Genomic DNA, 18,454 nt, shown 5'->3' with positions numbered 1-18,454 from the left:
ATTCACTATATTTAACTTTTTATGCCACTTTAATCTTACATAACAATAAAAGGTACCTAATGGGAATACATTTAATAATCACTACAAAAAACCAATAAATTTAGGCTAAGTTACATGATTAGACATGATGATAATGTTGTTGATGTGTTAAGATAAAATAATAATATTTCGAGGTTAAGATGGTATAAATCGTCTATTTCTTATCAATAATATATTTTGGTTGCCGTAGAAGACAACCGGCTTTGAGGTTCGATGACTTCAGATATTACCAATGGCAAATGCGTCGGGTATTGGTATTTTCAACAATCCAATGCAAATTTATTACATGCATCTGAACCAAATGACGATTTAAGTATACTGCTTAAGAAAAACTTGATGAGAGTAACGTTGATATAATGATGTACGGTTATAATCAGAGGCCGGAATTCTCGTGACATTTTTGAATTGTCATAGGGACTTCTCACTTATACACTACCGATATACATATATCGATACAAAATAGAACACAACATATTAAAGAAGATTTAAATTAGAGCTAAACCACAGGCGGTCTTATCGCTAAAGAGCGATTTCTTCCAGAATTTTTTTGATTAGTTGAAAATGTGATATAGAGATACACAATAAAAACAAGAAAACTGAATAGTGTTTTTAACATTTAATTACTTCAGTTCAGTATTTTTTTTCATCCACATGTTCAAAGTCTGTTTTCGTGCTAACAAGTGGTTGCATTAGTTTCTTTATAAATGAAATAGATAGTCATACTTTTTTCTATATTATCTTGTTAAATTACTTTTATTATAGTCAAATATCCATTAACTATTAACTTTTTAAATATGTTGTATACCTAAATTGTATCGACATATGTATATCGGAAGTCGATAAATGAGAAGTCCCTATGACAGTTCAAAAATACCACGATATTTCCGGCCTCTGGTTATAATATTGGCTAAACCCCCCGACCAGATATGAAATTATTAAATTCGTCTTTCAAAATGCTAATACAGTTCCTTACCAAACTTCTTTTACCGCATTTACTAGTTTTTGGGTATTTTCCATTACTCCGCCATAAGGTAGCGTACTCGTATAACTTACTTAAAAAAGTTTGATTCAGACCAGGTGATCCATAATTTTATAAGTAAACTAGAATAACTTACAGCCTATGTTATGACCCTATGTTATAATAAAAATAAAAACAGGTAAACAGAGACGTAAGGTAAGCATTAAGGTTTGATATCACACAATAAAAAAAAGTATTTTTTTCACCTTTTTACAAAACATTTAATATCTCCGAAACTAGAAACCAACATACCATACCTTTTGCCGTGGGACGTCACATATTACCGTATCAATTGTTGACTAGAGGTCAGTGGAGCGATTAGAGTGATTTCTTCAGTGGACAATAACATCATGCATATCCGGAACATATTCAGGTACCCGGAAAAAGGGTTACTTGAATTCGATAAAAATCCTGTTTACCGTAAGAATAGCTTACAAAAATGAAACAGGTGGTCATCCTTTGGATAAGCCTATAGTTTGCATAAAAAACGGTAAACCTATTAGCATAGCTTACAGCGATGGACCATTGATATTATAAGAGTAGTGACCAGACTATTGAAAAATGTTTTTATTTATAGATCTACCGTGTAACTGAGGGGACATAAAATAGTAGAAAATAAATGAGGAGATGTTCTTCGTAACTGTCATATTTTTGAAGTAAAATGCTTAAACATGGCATTTTATTTATATTCTACTCTTTCATTAGGCACCGGACTAGTTACAGCCTTGACTGAATTAAACTGATTTCTATTAGGTTAGGTTAGGTAAGTAAAAATATAAACTAGTTTTAAGCCTAATGAATTTCTTGCAATTTGTAGGAGAAAATAATGATTAAAACGCACTAAACAGATTCAATAGGTGTTGTCATGGGCTACGTACTTGCAACCAAATTGTTTGCCAATACTTTGTACTTTATCTGCACTTGGGGCGCCATTGTGAAAATTAATTTATATTTAAATGTGGGGATAGAGAAATAAACTCATGAAATATGCATAGACTTAGAAATTCAACTTGGTTTTATTCTTTGTTAAACTAGTCACTAACGGCACGACTAAGATCAAATGGGATTTTCTTGCTTCGGATGTTCTAATTGTGTTCGATCCTTTTTTTGTTAAGCATAACAGTTAGTTAGGTATTTTTTTAAGCAAGAGGACCTTTCGTGAGACCTATTTAAAGATGGTTATAATCATATAAATTTCTCGTCCCTCTTGGCGACATTTTTCGAACCCATCGGAGGTCCTTCCTCAGGCTTGAGGGCTCGCGACGGCTGCACTCCGTACACTGCGTGTGTAATTTACGTGAGTGTAACCGTTGTTTCTTTAGATATTTTAATGTTTTCTTCGCTGACATCTGCTAATTACGAAATCATATTTTTAACATAAATTCCGAAAAGCAAGTTATTGATAAGAATCGGAAGTTCAACCCACGACTTCTGATTTGGTAGCTACACGCCTTACCAGCTAGTTTAAGGAAACATTACTTTCCTATTTTTTAGGAAATTTCTGCTTGTAAGATATAATTAGCTGCTGATGTAGTTTTAGTTTCTGTTAGAACTGGGCTTGCTTACATACTCCCATACAATCCGCTGAAGGGTTTTAAAAAAATATAACAATATTAACACTTGAATATTGAGTGACAAATGGCATTAAAAGCATACCTATCTAATCTTAAAATTTAAATACACGCTCGAGCATCCAATTATCGTGATAACATTTAACGCCATATCACCAATCAATATCGTAATTAGTCCGACACTTCAACAACTCATTACTGAGTGTAGGGAAGCGTGCATATCAGATCTACGATTAGTGTTTCAAGTCACAATTCGTCAGGCTGAATGCATGCAGCGAGTTATTTAGTGAAGCGTAGGTAGTTAGTCTGCCTCTTTCAAATATTTATCCGTTAGTAATTATAATAATATGCCTTTGTAGACGTTAAAATTAAATCCGTACATTTATACAAAACTGCACGGTTTCATTTTTAGGGTTCCGTAGCCAAATGGCAAAAAACGGAACCCTTATAGATTCGTCATGTCCGTCTGTCTGTCCGATTCTGTCACAGCCACTTTTTTCCGAAACTATAAAAGCTATACTGTTCAAACTTGGTAAGTAGATGTATTCTATAAACCGCATTATGATGTTTACACAAAAATAGAAAAAAAACAATAAATTTTGGGGATTCCCCATACTTAGAACTGAAACTCAAAAAATCTTTTTTCATCAAACCCATACGTGTGGGGTATCTATGGATAGGTCTTTAAAAATGATATTGAGGTTTCTAATATCATTTTTTTCTAAAGTGAATAGTTTGCGCGAGAGACACTTCCAAAGTGGTAAAAAGTGTGTCCCCCCCCCCGTAACTTCTAAAATAACAGAATGAAAAATCTAAAAAAAATATATGATATACATTAAAAACTACTTAAGTTTTTTTTTAATACGCCATAAAAATTTAAAAAAAAAATTTTTTTCTTCAAACCCATACGTGTGGGGTATCTAAGGATAGGTCTTCAAAAATGATATTTAGGTTTCTAATATCATTTTTTTCTAAACTGAATAGTTTGCGCGAGAGACACTTCCAAAGTGAAAAAAAGTGTGCCCCCCCCCCCCTGTAACTTCTAAAATAACGGAATGAAAAATCTAAAAAAAATATATGATATACATTACCATGCAAACTTCCAACGAAAATTAGTTTGAACCAGATCTAGTAAGTAGTTTTTTTAATACGTCATAAATGGTACGGAACCCTTCATGGGCGAGTCCGACTCGCACTTGGCCGCTTTTTATTTCCTACTTTGGTCAGCAGCTTAAGTTATACTAAAATAAAGCAAAAACCATAGAGAGAATTATGTAAGTAAGCTTAGAGTGCTCATTCCATACATAGTTAGATAAAAAAAGCTTAGAAATGCACTAAAAGTGGAAAATTTCACTATCTCGGGCAAAGCTTGAACTCGCGACTCTGGATCACTAGCCCATCGCTCTGCCAACTGAGCTAACGAGACTTCACTGGAGGAAAGGAAATATTTCCACCATATTCGACAACTACCGTAAGGGTAGGGCACTTCTTAAACGGCTACGCTTAACGCGGCGGCTTGGTGGTTATTTCTTGCGCTTATCCTCGACGGATTTTGGGGCCGAAAGGTAGAACATAGCTCATAAGATATAGGAGACTCAGGGTTTTGAGAGTTATTACTTTGTTTATTTAAATAACCCATTAAAATTTGAAATTCAAGCTAAAAACGCTAATAACAATCGGGAAAAAATTATACACAACATGAAAAGACAATCTAAGTACCGTACAGCATGCCTTGTGCTTTGACTCGTATTGTCATATTAATAAAGATTAGATTTGAAAAACCTGCACGTCATCGTGGATGACACGAACTATAGGTACCTATAGGTAAATACAGCAAAATTTTTAGAGCTAAAATGTTGTAATCGGGCATGGACATGGTGAAGTAGTCCCCAACACGTAAAATGGTAATGTTTTTACGTTTGCTTTATCCTCATGACCATACATCGTGGTCTTTGGTGCGAGAATGTTTTACTCTAGCCAAAAACAGGTAGGTATAAACTATAAAAACCGATACTATTTTAATATTTCTAAGCGCATTTGGAGCTTACTGTCTATTTTTAATTCATATTTTGGTAATTATTTTACAATAAACAAAGTTATAAATAGGTACACGAAAACATTCCCCCACCAAAAACCCCGATGTATCAACATCATTAGGAGCCGAATTCTGATTGTAATATCAGATAATACATTTGAGTCAAAAGTGGCGTTTCTGGTTGGACAGTAACAGATCATATCCGTAACATATCCAAATAAAATTCATAACCTCAAATGCATTGTATTGTACATTCAGAATATGCTTCTGGGTCTATCCAACACTATCCTGACCTGCACTGAAAAAACTTAATGTTCAAACTACGAGTTCACGAATCAACAGCTAGGGATAAACGTACAGATGTATCCGTCAGATCTGTCTGACAGATGTCTGCTGGGCCAATCTCTTAATGTATGGCGGAGATTAGGCACAGATGCACAGCCGCCGTCAGAGTGGCCGAGGTGGTCAAGACTAGCTATACACGCACTCTACCGCCTTGATAATAAAGGCGTGGTCGGATATTTGTCAGCACCTAGGCTGCTCCAATATATCTGATGGCAACTATATCTGTGGACAGATATACACATATGTGCTTATTCCCCTAAACCATGATTCAAATAATCGGCCAATTTCGAGCCTTATTATGGAACTTTTCTGGAATTTCTAAAACCTTGGTTTATTTTAATTGTACTTATTTTTCAAACAGGTAATTGTTTGACAAGTTATAATTTGCTTGTCAATCATCCGCTGGTGGTCGTTACAAAACATTAAGAATTATTTTAAGTATTTAATTACTTGTTCGCTAATTTTAAATAGAGTTTTGACAACTGCGGTGCTATTGTGTATTGAAAATTGTGTCAGAATACTACATTTTCTTGTTTAATGTTTCTATATAGTTGTACTGGAAGTTTTGCCCTTTCAAGTTTAAAAAGCTAACTTTAGCTTTGATACCTTAGGTTTTCAGCTGGTTTCAAGTTTTAACTGGCAATACCTACGAGTATTATTATGAGGACTTCGAAATTTAAATTTTGATTTATCTTTTAGAGCTACGGTAAAGTTTAAACCAAGCTCGGCATTTTTATCCGTTAGATAAATACCAAGAATTCATTAAGTAACTAAAGCATATAATATAAATAATGTCGGCGTCACGGTCTTCCTTTACGAACAAATATTTGCAGCATTTTCTTTGCAAGCCGTGTTTTCTGGCATCTCATTTAGAAGAGTTATTTATCAAAAGCTGAAGTCAAAGCTACAAGGAAAATGTCATTTTAGTATGCTATTTTATGCAGGTAGTAAAGTATTTGAGAAGTAGTTGTTATTTTGAATTTGTATTTTTTTTTGACACAACCCTGAAAATTTTAAACTTATGAGGGATGAATAGCTTTGCGATCATAATGTAATAACCTAATAACGGTACTTTTTGTATGAAATTCCATTTCGGGCGAGAATGGTTTCCACTAACTGAATTTTAACAAATCACTTTGATGTTGATCGCTTCAGCATAATATATTCTAGGTTTGTAAGTCTCGCTTTAAAGAACTTTGCGTTCACCATCACTTGCTCATAAGCGAATTAAATTCGCTCGCCAGATAATGTATATTAAATGCACAATGGATGCATCTTATGCATCGTTTTGTCATATTTACATAATTTATTGAAGATTTTTTTAAACTTGATAGCTCTGTTTGAGACGTAAAGTATAGCGCTCAGTTAGAGTCGAGAACAAGAGGCGTTAAAGAATTTGTCACGTACAAAACATTGTGAAATACTGCGTTCTGCCATTAGTTCTACTAAACGCCAGGAATTTCAATTTGTTAACAACAACTTCAATTGGATTGTGTAGCTTCGGAATAAGGCGTTATGCTTTAAAAACAATTAAGGTACTTATAAGTTTCAGATAACTTCAACTACTAAATCACGAAAAAATGTAGATAGACCTAATACCTGTGTCATATTATTAAATAAATAATAATAAATAAATAAATATTATAGGACATTATTACACAAATTGACTAAGTCCCACAGTAAGCTCAATAAGGCTTGTGTTGAGGGTACTTAGACAACGATATATATAATATATAAATATCTATAAATACTTAAATACATAGAAAACACCCATGACTCAGGAACAAATATCCATGCTCATCACGCGAATACATGCCCTTACCAGGATTTGAACCCGGGACCATTAGCTTCGTAGGCAGGGTCACTACCCACTAGGCCAAACCGGTCAAAATTATTAGATTTGTGTATTCTAGTTTTGGATATTAAGATAAATAAATTGAGCTAAATTACTTGCAATACGTTATGTAACGTATATCATTTTTGATTTCGTTCTTTATTCCAAGGCTACGAAATAAACTATAAACCCAAAACATAAATTTTGAACAAATCAAATAAATTACACGGACGCTCATTAACAGGTCTATTACAAATTAAATTTATAGCTAATATAAGCTTTATTATATGGCCATATTTCACAAAATGACTTAGTAATAGAAATACATATTTTAAGACAGCTCTCTTTGAACATAATAGTACATTACGATACAAGTGCGAAAAATAGGAAATTCGAAACGAGTGGCGATAAATTAAAACACGACCGAAGGGAGTGTTTTAAATCGACACGAGTTGCGAATTACCTATTCGCACATGTATCGTACAACGTTTTACAGTACATATGGCCCTTTAAATGTTCGACACAGTAACGTAATATGCTACTTCTCGCACTAGTGCTATAAAGTAGCCCCATATGTACTGTAAAATAACATTTTCAGTATGTATCAAATTCTTTACCAACCGCCTGAGATAAGTGGTAGACCTAACATTACATTAAGACGAGAGCGGCGGTACCACGGCCGCATTTTTATCGCCTGTCACCATGCCTGTCACGTTCTAACAAGTATGTAAGTGTGAAAGTGACAAGCATAGTGACACGTGATAAAAATACATCCATGCTGCCACCGCTCTCGTCTTAATGTAATGTTAGGTCTACCACTTATTTAGGCGGTTGGTAAAGAATTTGAGCGATAATTTTCTACCATGTTACTGAGTTTAAGACTAAAACATACTCCTTAAAACCAAATTATTTTAAAGTTCCATAGTCAACTAGGGACCCTTATAGTTTCGCCATATCTGTCTGTCTGCCTGTCCGCAGCTTTTCTCCGTGACCGTTAGTGCTAGAAAGCTGCAATTTAGCATGAATATATAAAATCAATCATTCCAACAAAGTGATAAAATCAAAACCAGCAAAACTGCAAAATATTTATTTTTGTGGTATCTCTTTACGTCTACGTAACGTTTCTGAGTTATAGCAAAAAGTCTTCCCTTCATAGTAAAAAGACGTACAAACCACTGTGTAGGTACTTTTGCTTATTAGCTCCCTTTCAGCCTATTGTGACAGAACAGGAGGATAACTACACTGGGTATGACCCGACATGCTGTTGGCTGGTTTTTAATTCCTTAACATAATACAAATCATCTTCATTTGGCGAAGTCATCGAATAGTCCGTAACTCATACCAACGGCCTCAATTAAACGAGCATTAGAGCATTTAACTACTGGAGACGCCTGCTCTGAAATCTGCTGTACAAAACAGTCTACCGATTTTTGCGGGGGAGGGGCAACTAATAGCTATGTCGATTACAATAAGTATGACCATTGGGCAAGGTTTTTGACAGAGAGGGGTAAGCTCTTAAATGGTGAGTTTATCGCGAATAAATGCGATGATTTCTGATTTCTGACTCCAGTATAGATTAAAATAGACTTGTAATGTTAGCTGCAAGAATTTTCTAGGCCCTATAGACGACATATAGGTATGTTACCTAAAAATAGTAATATCGTCATGCTGCAGAAAAACCTATTCACCATTTTCTTTGCACATTAATTCAAACGAGTTGTTTTACTAAATGTAGCCATATTTATCACTAATAAATGTATTATTAAATATGAATCTTACATAAAAATAACTAGCAACAGAAAGTAGTTAGAGTGCCATAATAAAGTTTCAAACGTTGATAAGTTTTCTACAGAAAGATCTTGAATAGTTTAAAACTTTTGAAAGAGAGTTAAAGTGGTTTCGTTAAGCAAATAAAAAAATTATTACAGTAGGTAAGTTCCTCTTTTCTTTGAGGTCTTTGTAAAATAACAACTATGATGACAGCATTACACATTAATTTGTAACATTTGTTAGAGACTAACGACCGGATCAAAACTTATGATACGTTATATATTATGTCTAGATACAATATTGATCAGATATGTCAAAAGTGACGATTTTGCTTGAAGAAACTGTCACTATTGTACCTGTTATTCTATTACAGAGACCTTACATATTATGAAAAACGTTTTTATCTGATTTTTTAATGTCATCTGTGGTGGCAGCATGGTTGCATTTTGATCACTTGTCACTATGCCTGTCAATTTCGTACTTGTTAGAACGTGACAGGCATGGTGACAGGTGATAAAAATGCTACCATTCTACAGCCGCTGTATGGCTATCAATTTGCGTAATCACGAAGTGTAACGCGTCAATTAAGAAAGACTGTTTACTAAACATTGCGGTTAATTGTAAGATTTCGCTCGCGGAACGCGGAAGACTACAAAACGGAGCTGAATTTTACTTCTCAATAATAAATATAAGTAGTTACATCGCGGCAATTCATCTTACTATAATTTATCTTCATAACACAACATTCGACCTATCACTGTACCTTTTTGGCTTTACCTTTAATAATATTTCATTCCAGCTACTGACCAATTCCTAACGGAACTCTCCACTCAGTCCTCAGTAAATAGTTATGTTATATACTTGTATATGTAATGTGCTGCAGCTTGCTGGATACATCTCATGGAAAATTATTTTATCATTTCTTATACAAAGTGTCGTGTCAAACGCAAGTCTAAGTAAATAAATATTATTTATAAATACATGTTGTCATGAAATCGAGTCGCGAAAATTGTGTTAAATACGGTAAAATTGAGAGGGAACGTGTATATTTCTGTATGACAAGCGTAAATAATGAGTATTACTTCTAAATATATATTTCCTGTGAAAGTCTCAGACGGCCCACTTCAGCTACATTTTTCTATTCACATTCTAGTGATATTTTATTTGAACTTTGTACAAATCAACCGTGTATACCTAATACTCGTATTTTATTTTCAGATATTATTTAAATACGAAAGATCTAATGTTACCTGTCACTTAAGTGAAAATAGTTATTTTGAATGATTTTACAGTATTTTAATTACTTGAATGTTACATTTGTAATTATATTTTAATAAGGGAATTAAAACAGTTTGCTTATTAAATAAAAGTAAGCAATAAAGTACAAGTTAACGAAGCCTCGGTACCTAAATTTTTGAGACAAACTGATGCTTCATCTATCAAACGAACGATGAACGAACGCATCACTCATATAGTAGTAAGTTCAAAGCTAAGCTGCGCACATTTCCCGCTGACTGATTGTCCTCGGCACTGTAATTTGCCTCTGGACAACCGGCTTTGCCTTCCCCTTTGCCGTGAGACACGCCTTAATGAACTGGAGTGACATATTTTAAATTGCCTGCGACCATCATTGAAGTGCATTGAAATGTTTTCGTCTCATACAGACAGGACAATACAAAAATGCTTACCGCCGAAAGAAAAAAACCTCACGGAATAACCTTTCATATAATATTACTTTATAAATTATCACGTTATTTACGTTCTTGTATATAAAATCGATATTATCAATATTGATAATATAGCAGTAGCAGTATGACCAGGGCCCATTGCTCGAACGGTATTAGTCTTTTTTTTTATACTATGTCGTTGGCAAACAAGCATACGGCCCGCCTGATGATAAGCAGTATCCGTAGCCTATGTACGCCTGCAACTCCAGAGGAGTTAAATGCGCGTTGCCGACCCTAACCCCCTCCCCCCCTATAATATTATTAGTGTATTGCCATGGAAACCCATACGACTTGACAGTTCATGGACTAATATTATTAGTCTAAAGGATTTGCCACACTGGATACTTTCTGCGGTCTGCGGTCAGGTCAGGTCAAATTGCGCTGCGTCTTCCGGTACGTGGTCACTACTCGAGAACCTTTCTGCACCCTCGGCCATCGCCATGTGGCCCGCCCACTGCCACTTAAGTCTGGCAATTCTCTGAGCTATGTCGACAACTTTGGTACTCCTGCTGACCGGTATTAGTCTAATACCGCTCGAGCAATAGCCCCAGTAAGTTGAATAGGGTAATTTTCCGAAACTAGGGTGTTTTTATTAATCATAGTCATCATACTCGTATCAATATGGTGGATTTCGATAAATATTTAGCTAAATTATATATTTTTCCTACTCCTCTACTGTTATCTGTCATTTATGCATTCATTAACACGAATATAAGAACATACATAAAAGGTTTCAAGAAAAGTCTATATTGTCTATTCCTCATAAAAGCTCTTGTGCTTTTAATCGCTATAGGTAACGTTACTGCGATTAATGGCTACCAACCTAACAAAACCAAAACGAATACAGTTTTAAACTAAGTGCATTGCTGCCAACTTACAAAATATTCATTTGGTTGCATAGTAAAAATAATTACTTCATAAGTCAGAAACACGCATGTGACACCCGTAATATAGCAACACCCATAGACTACGAAGACCGCTTAGCGTTGCTTGTTAGTGTCCGTAGGCTTCGGTGGCCAAAATTGAGAAAAAACTGTCCAAAAATTTAATTTAGCAAGTAGCAAGTACCAGGGCCTCATGAGTTACGAGGTGTCGCTGACCGGCCGGCCGCGGCCCGGGGCGGGCCGGGCGCGTAACAAGGTATGCTCGCGCGTCTTGGCTTTATACTTTTGCTGTAATTTGTTTACCTAAATTAAGATTTATTTTTGTTGACTCGTAGGAAAAATATTGTATGCAACGTTGTATAAGTAGGTCAAAAAATGCTCGTGGCGTATTCCTTTACAATGTTCGCCTACGCCTTCGGCTCCGGCTCACATTGTAACTCACGCCACTCGCCTTTTTTGACCCTTCTTATACAACTGTTGCATAAAATACTATATCACGTTTTCCGATCTGAATCATTATTTTCTCTTAAAACCACTAGTGATAAGTATGGAAGAAACATGCGCCATGTGCAAGCAAAATTACTTTCGCATTAATATTATAATAGAGTCAGACCAAGATAATTTGGCAGCGATTTTGGCAGCCCAGACAGTGCAAGTGTTATTTTAAACGTCAAACTTCTATGAAATTATGACGTTTTCTTAACACTTGCACAGACTGCTTTAATTTATCTTGGTCTACCTTAAAAATAATATAGCTATGGATTAAATTAACTTTTTTATTTAATCAGTCAGATACATTTACATAAATTTTGAGGGTCACACTAGGGTAACCCTATCCCGTGACTCCACGTTTGCGCATTCTGTTAAGAGCGATTTATATACAGTGTGGAAAGATAAGTCGGGCCCTGGAGGGAAACTAGCTTAAATCCTTAAGCTGGCTAATGTCTCCTTTAAGTAAAATGTTACTTAAAGGAGACATTCCTTTATTTTTTAAAAGAAACAAAATTGCATTCAAAGATTTTCTAAAACTCGCTAGCCTCGCTCGGGACTCGAACCAACTAAAATTAAAAAAACAAATACTCCCTATTTTATTTTTACTAATCGATAGTATTATTATTCAGGTTAACACTTCTCTAACAAATATTTGGTCTTAAAAATATATATGGTCATTCACCCTAATCTAAAGTACGATTAGAAACATATATTGGTGGGCCTGTTCTCTGAAATAACCTTAACCTTTTTTTGTAATGATTTGATTGATTTCTCTATTTTTTCGTAAACAACTAAAAGATACATTATAGGTAGGCACATACATCAGTCTGATTTACGTACAAAACTAATTTAGTTTCAAAGTTATACATTGTGAGAAGAATGAGTCATTATCTCCCCGTACTAGTTAAATCTGTATCACGGTGAAGTAAGCTTTGGCATTAAGTATTTAATATATTTTGGTAATTTCGTTTTTAACACTTATAAGAATGATTGGTCGGCTATATTACTTATCAGACCTTTATATCGAATATTTCAATGCTCCATATGCCTCACACAGTTTCACGTAAACGTAGTTTAAAAGTAAACAGCATACCTCGGTCTGGCAGCCTGGGTGTAGTAGCGGTCCAGCTCCTGCAGCATGCGCAGAGCGTCCGCCATGTCGTGCGGACTCTCCTCGCGCGCCTCGGCGAGGCACACGCACGCCAGCACCACGGCCACAGCGATGGCGATGTTCTTGTTCAGCATATTCTGTCCATTTCGTTAAAATAAATGAAATTAAATCATTAAGTAATGAACATAATTCTCCTACAGGTGTCACTCTTAATAGCTAATACGAATCTAACGCGATCATAAAAATCTATAAAGCCTTTAAAACCGTAGAACGTGCCGAAGAGTTACGGCCCAATTCGCACAAAAGATGTCACACCCATACGATACCGATTTGTCAGTGTCAAAAGTGACGTTTTTGGTTGAAGAAATGTCACTTTTAACACTGACAAATCTGTATCGGTATCGCTGTGTCATCTTATAAGCAGGAGCTTCCGGTTCAAGCGCCATCTTAATAGGTAGCCTCGTGATTAATTCCTTTGTGTTTCTTATTAATACTGTTTAAATTGTAATATCGATAGCTTATTTATTACACAGTAAACTAATTTGGTAGTGTTCAGTGAATGGAGAATTAATCTTGAAACGCGTTTAACCACCATTTAAGAATCAACGGCCGGTAGTCCACGTGCTACTTGTAAAGTCTAGCTATCGCTTTACAAGTAAACTGTCTTGTAATAACCGTACAACATTAGGCGTATTTGTGGGCCCGGGTACGTCCTTAAACTATGTCCAAAAGGGAGGTATGGGCATTGTGAATGTCTTCTCGCTTTGTGTGGTAGGGCACAGCACAACGGATGTCATTCCAGATCTAGAGCAGAGCCCAACTGGGGAAGTACCTCCACCTTACTGATGATAACACAGTCAGCAAAAAAATACAACAATTGTGAATCTGTTTTTGCTTTAAAGGGTTTAAGACAAAATCGTTTTACAGTCAAATAAAAAATTAAGAGTGATTATAGCTAGAAAAAGTTGTAAAGTTCAGGAGTTATATGAGTCAGAAGTAACATACGGTTAAATGTATCAGATTAATCCCGTAGGTATATCATAGCACAACGCGTTTTGCCTGTGCATTAAATGAACATTATAAATTATTTATCCACGTTTAAATTTTTTACTTTATACGGCGAGATTGAGGGAAATACGAATTACATTCTTTAAACTCGTTTAGTTTAACTTTTGTCTTTGTTGGTAAAAAATAATTATATCCCTACAAAATTTAGTTTAGCAATGTACCTACAGTGAGGAAAACTATTGGCTTGGCAACCCTGTATAATATATAAAAATTTATGCAGGGGTGCTAAGCTAATAATTTTGCTAATTGTACTATCATATGTAATACATAGGCACAAATTATAATAAAGAACGTAAAATCAATAACGCTCTCATAGCAAAAAAGAGGTAAAAAATTATTATTGTATGATAGCTCCCTTTCAAATCTATCTAAGTGATTGGATAGGATTAAAAACGCAAACTAATCCGTCCCTATTGATTTTGCATGCTACGACGAAAACGTTAAAATATCTGTATCTATATTATGTAGCAGGTCGAAGCAAATTTTAGAAGATTTGTAAGTAGGTATGTACATTTTGAAAAAAAAATCTATTAAAAAAAATAACATGATTATTCAAAGATGATCATGTATAAGTATATAATTTGATATTAGGTTTCCATCGTGTAAGCCATTACGCCACGATAATAATGCTGTTACCGAGTTTGTATTAAACTTTGATTAATCTCACTTATACTAATGGAGTTATAGTGAATATTTTATTAAGTTACCTACTGCTAAGACCTTGTCATTTTACTCTCCGGCCACTTTGGGTGTCGCGTCTGAAGGCAAGAGATATGTTTGAAACTTCAATGAGATTTAATATATATTTGTGTCGTTTTCAAGCAAAAAGTCCTACTTTTTTACTTACCATAAGGAGGCTATGACGGGTTATTCGTATAAAGATACTAGCAAATCTCGTCCTTATGGTAACTGTCAAAGTGGGACCTTTGACTAGACTTCGACCCATTTGTTATTTAAAGTAGCTTAGCAAAGGTCTATAAGTGTTACGAGATTTTTTTGGTTGGACATATGAATAAATCAGTTGCGCCAAGACAAATTATGTTTTACTGCTTTATATGTCACGGTTATTTTTCGGAAAAATAGTGGGACCGATGTGCACAAAATATATTATATATATATAAAAAATCACACACTGCAGACTACGATGATGATGAAGATGATGGTATCCTCTTATTCCTCATCAGGGACATAGGGCTCTCAGAACGGATTTCCATTTTCACGGTCCAGCGCGGCCTCCTCCAGCTCCGCCCAGCCGAGACCAACTAATGCAGACTATACATTATTTTATTTCTTAAATTGAAGATAAACGGTAAGAACGTTAAGTACATGTAGATGTAAACTTAACTTTAGATTAAAAGTGGACCTAGTTTAATTTAATTATCATAAACTTTAATAATGACATTTGTAACGAGGGCTTGCTGTTGGACAGTTGAAGGGCGCGCTCCCTTCAACAGTAGGTATACATTATAACTATTTTACATTTCCCATACTCGCTACTTATAATATAGCTGTGTTTCAGTGTGACCATATTCCTATGGGTGTGTGTTTGTGATACTAATGTTTTTGATCAGTGTAAACTACATAGTAGCCCCAAAGTAAAAGTCTGATATAATAAAATCACACTGTATGTATCTATATAATGATATTCATATAATTTGAAATGTGCACGATGGTAAAAATGTGTAGTAGCTTAATTGAAAGGCAAATTGACTTTCAACTTGTAGCCGATTACAGAAGGGCTCAATATTTATTGTGCTATAAAATACTTACTGTCCACAGTCCATTGAAATTGTTTGAGTTACAGCTTTGGCTGGTTTGACTTTAGCCTTAAAGTATTCATGGGATAAAAAGTTTCATGATTGAAGAGTGACATGATAAAAAGAGAGACAGGAATTTTTAACTTGGGCTAGCTATTGGGTCTAGTTAATATATTGATTCTCGTAGATCGAAGTACATATATCGATACAATCGATAATTTGTTAAGCAATTCTCGCAAGGACGATTACTTTTGATGTAACTTATAAGCGCTAAAAGGAAATAATTTAAGTGCCCTTATTTTATCTAAGGTGAAACACCGTGTAGGGCATAACTTTTCTTTAATATACACGGAAAAAAAAATCTATTCAGATATTTACATAATAATATCACTTTCAAACATTTTTATACAAAATAATACAAGTACGACGTGTACCTACCTGTGTTCTAAATACCTATATGATAATAGATAGGTAATTTATAATCTTTTAATTTTGCAGTCAGAGGCGAAACCATAAGTGTTTTTTCTCGTTATTGTAAAAATTTAATACATAGTATATATTTTTATAATTTGTTAAAATGCCACAGTTTTAAGTTTCATTTTTTACTTCTTTACCGTGCGTAGGTAATAGTACATTACGATACAAGTGCGAAAAATAGGAAATTCGAAATTAAACGAATTAAAACACGACCGAAGGGAGTGTTTTAAATCGACACGAGTTGCGAATTACTTATTCGCACATGTATCATACAACGTTTTACAATACATATGGCCATGTTCGACACAGTAACGTAATATGCTAATTTACGCACTAATGCGGTAAAATAGCACCATATGTACTGTAATAAATATTTCTATTATTATAACCTAAATCTAGAAGTCACATAGGTCTCCCGCCGTTGAAGGATTTTATGTTATTTTCTTTATAAATATAGAGTAACGCATTACCCAGACACAAAAGGTCGTGGTTTCTCTACAATACACTGTCTAAGTGAGAAAGCTGCGTCAGGCAGGCAAAATAAAAAGAAGCGCTTTATAAAAGCAGGCAGTGTCTGTTTACCAACAACATTCCTTTGAATTTGCAAGACAATTAGCCTGTTTATTATTTAAACAGACTCTTATTCATAGCCTACTAAACACATAATTCTACAGGAGCTTAATGTTAAATAAGATAAGGATAGCGCTATCAAATAAACACTAGAATAAATGATTAAAGGTCTAAGAAATTATGATGGTGATAATAATAGTCATCATCGCAGCAAAAAGGGCCAAGTAAAAGGGGGACTGGCTTGTGTGATGACATTACCGTAATCCTCTTCAGCTTACGTAGAAATTGTCAATTCATAATGCTATTGTTACGTCAGTATTTGTTTTTTAACCCAACTGCCGAAGAAGAGTAAAGTTTTACGTGTATATATTATTTAAATTATAATCTTTAACGAACTTTTGGCCAATTTCATTTTATTTACCTTGATTTCCGACTTTTCGACACAAGTTACACTGCTCTTGTTTGCGGATAACTGATGTCCCAGTAAAATGTCGAAACAGCAGCATACCTTTTATGTATTTTTCGAAGGTAATACCTACGTATTTAAGTAGTATGTCTTAAGCCGCGTTTTCAATTAGTGTTCTGAGCATTTTTTTTGAGCAAATGTTTGCTCTTCCCATTTATTTTCTATTGGACCCACATTGGAGCAAGTGTTTCCAGTAACCGAACGAACTAACGATTGCTCGCTCAGGACAGTTCAAGGTGCTTAGCCAACGTGCATATCGTTAACGCTCTATAGCGTTGCGTAGTCATCTCTCTCTATTAATCTTCACGATTGGCACGTTTGGCACGTTAACTACGCACCCAGAACACTAAGTGAAAACGTGGCTTAATTCTTTGGCTTATGGCGTAAAATGATGTCATTGTAAATACTTAACCTAAATGTTGTAAATAATTAAATTAAATAACTAACCTAACCTATACCTGTAGAAGGCATCGGCATCAAGTCAAATACAACGTGTCTCTACCCTCTGAACATAGATGAATAGGACGTTTCGATTAGGGTATTTCTGACCTATGTGCAAAGTCTCATTCCAAACGACACAGTATTAACGGTGAAATTAATGATTTACGATTTAATACTTCGGAACAGCCTGTATGTACAGTCAGCATCAATAGTAGCGGATGAAACAACGCGCCAAAAGTATCCGATATTCTGGATAACTTTTCCAAATAAAGATTAATCTCTAAAATTTAATTTCAAAAGTACATCTTTTACCGTCTTAATTGTTCTACATATAGAACCATCACATTTTGTTAAGCTGTTACAGAATGGTAGATACTTTTGAAACCTTGTTTGATCCGCTACTTTTGATGCTAACTGTACTTATAAATACACGGTAATTAAAGAGCATGTCATGTCACTAGTGTTACTTTAATATTATCGTCATTGTGAACGACTAATACAGTAATTGATGATTTTATTGGAATTAATTGAACTTTTTTTTGTATGTTTATCTAATCAAATAATTTACCATATTAGAACATTCCTGAGAAGGAACTCTACTTGGGATTTCAATGTCTAGAGAGTAGAGACACGTTGTATACTTTAAGCGCTCAGCTTCAGTGCAAAGGTACAACTTCTTGCTCTTATATTATGCGGTAATGTATCGTCGAAACAATAAAAATCAATAGTACCTATGTTAACTATTTAAAAGGAACTCAAGAGGAAATCTCGTATTCGTATACTTACATTAGTCAAAGCGAAAATGCCCTTTGATCTAACATACGAACTGACAGCAAAGCGTACAAAGGA

General features: G+C 34.7%; 1 protein-coding gene across 1 annotated transcript in view; it reads right to left on the bottom strand.

The window, feature by feature from the left end:
* Positions 1 to 18,454, bottom strand: part of LOC133516367 (uncharacterized) — a 55,670-nt gene that overhangs the window by 20,263 nt on the left and 16,953 nt on the right. The window contains exon 2 of the mRNA XM_061849277.1: positions 12,809 to 12,963. Within this exon, the coding sequence (XP_061705261.1) occupies positions 12,809 to 12,960 (152 nt within the window). The 5' untranslated portion in view covers positions 12,961 to 12,963. The remainder of the gene's footprint in view (positions 1 to 12,808; positions 12,964 to 18,454) is intronic.

The sequence above is a fragment of the Cydia pomonella genome, chromosome 3 (genome assembly GCF_033807575.1).
Source record: "Cydia pomonella isolate Wapato2018A chromosome 3, ilCydPomo1, whole genome shotgun sequence".
Taxonomy (NCBI): Eukaryota; Metazoa; Arthropoda; class Insecta; order Lepidoptera; family Tortricidae; genus Cydia; species Cydia pomonella.
This window is presented reverse-complemented; position numbering and strand designations above follow the sequence as displayed.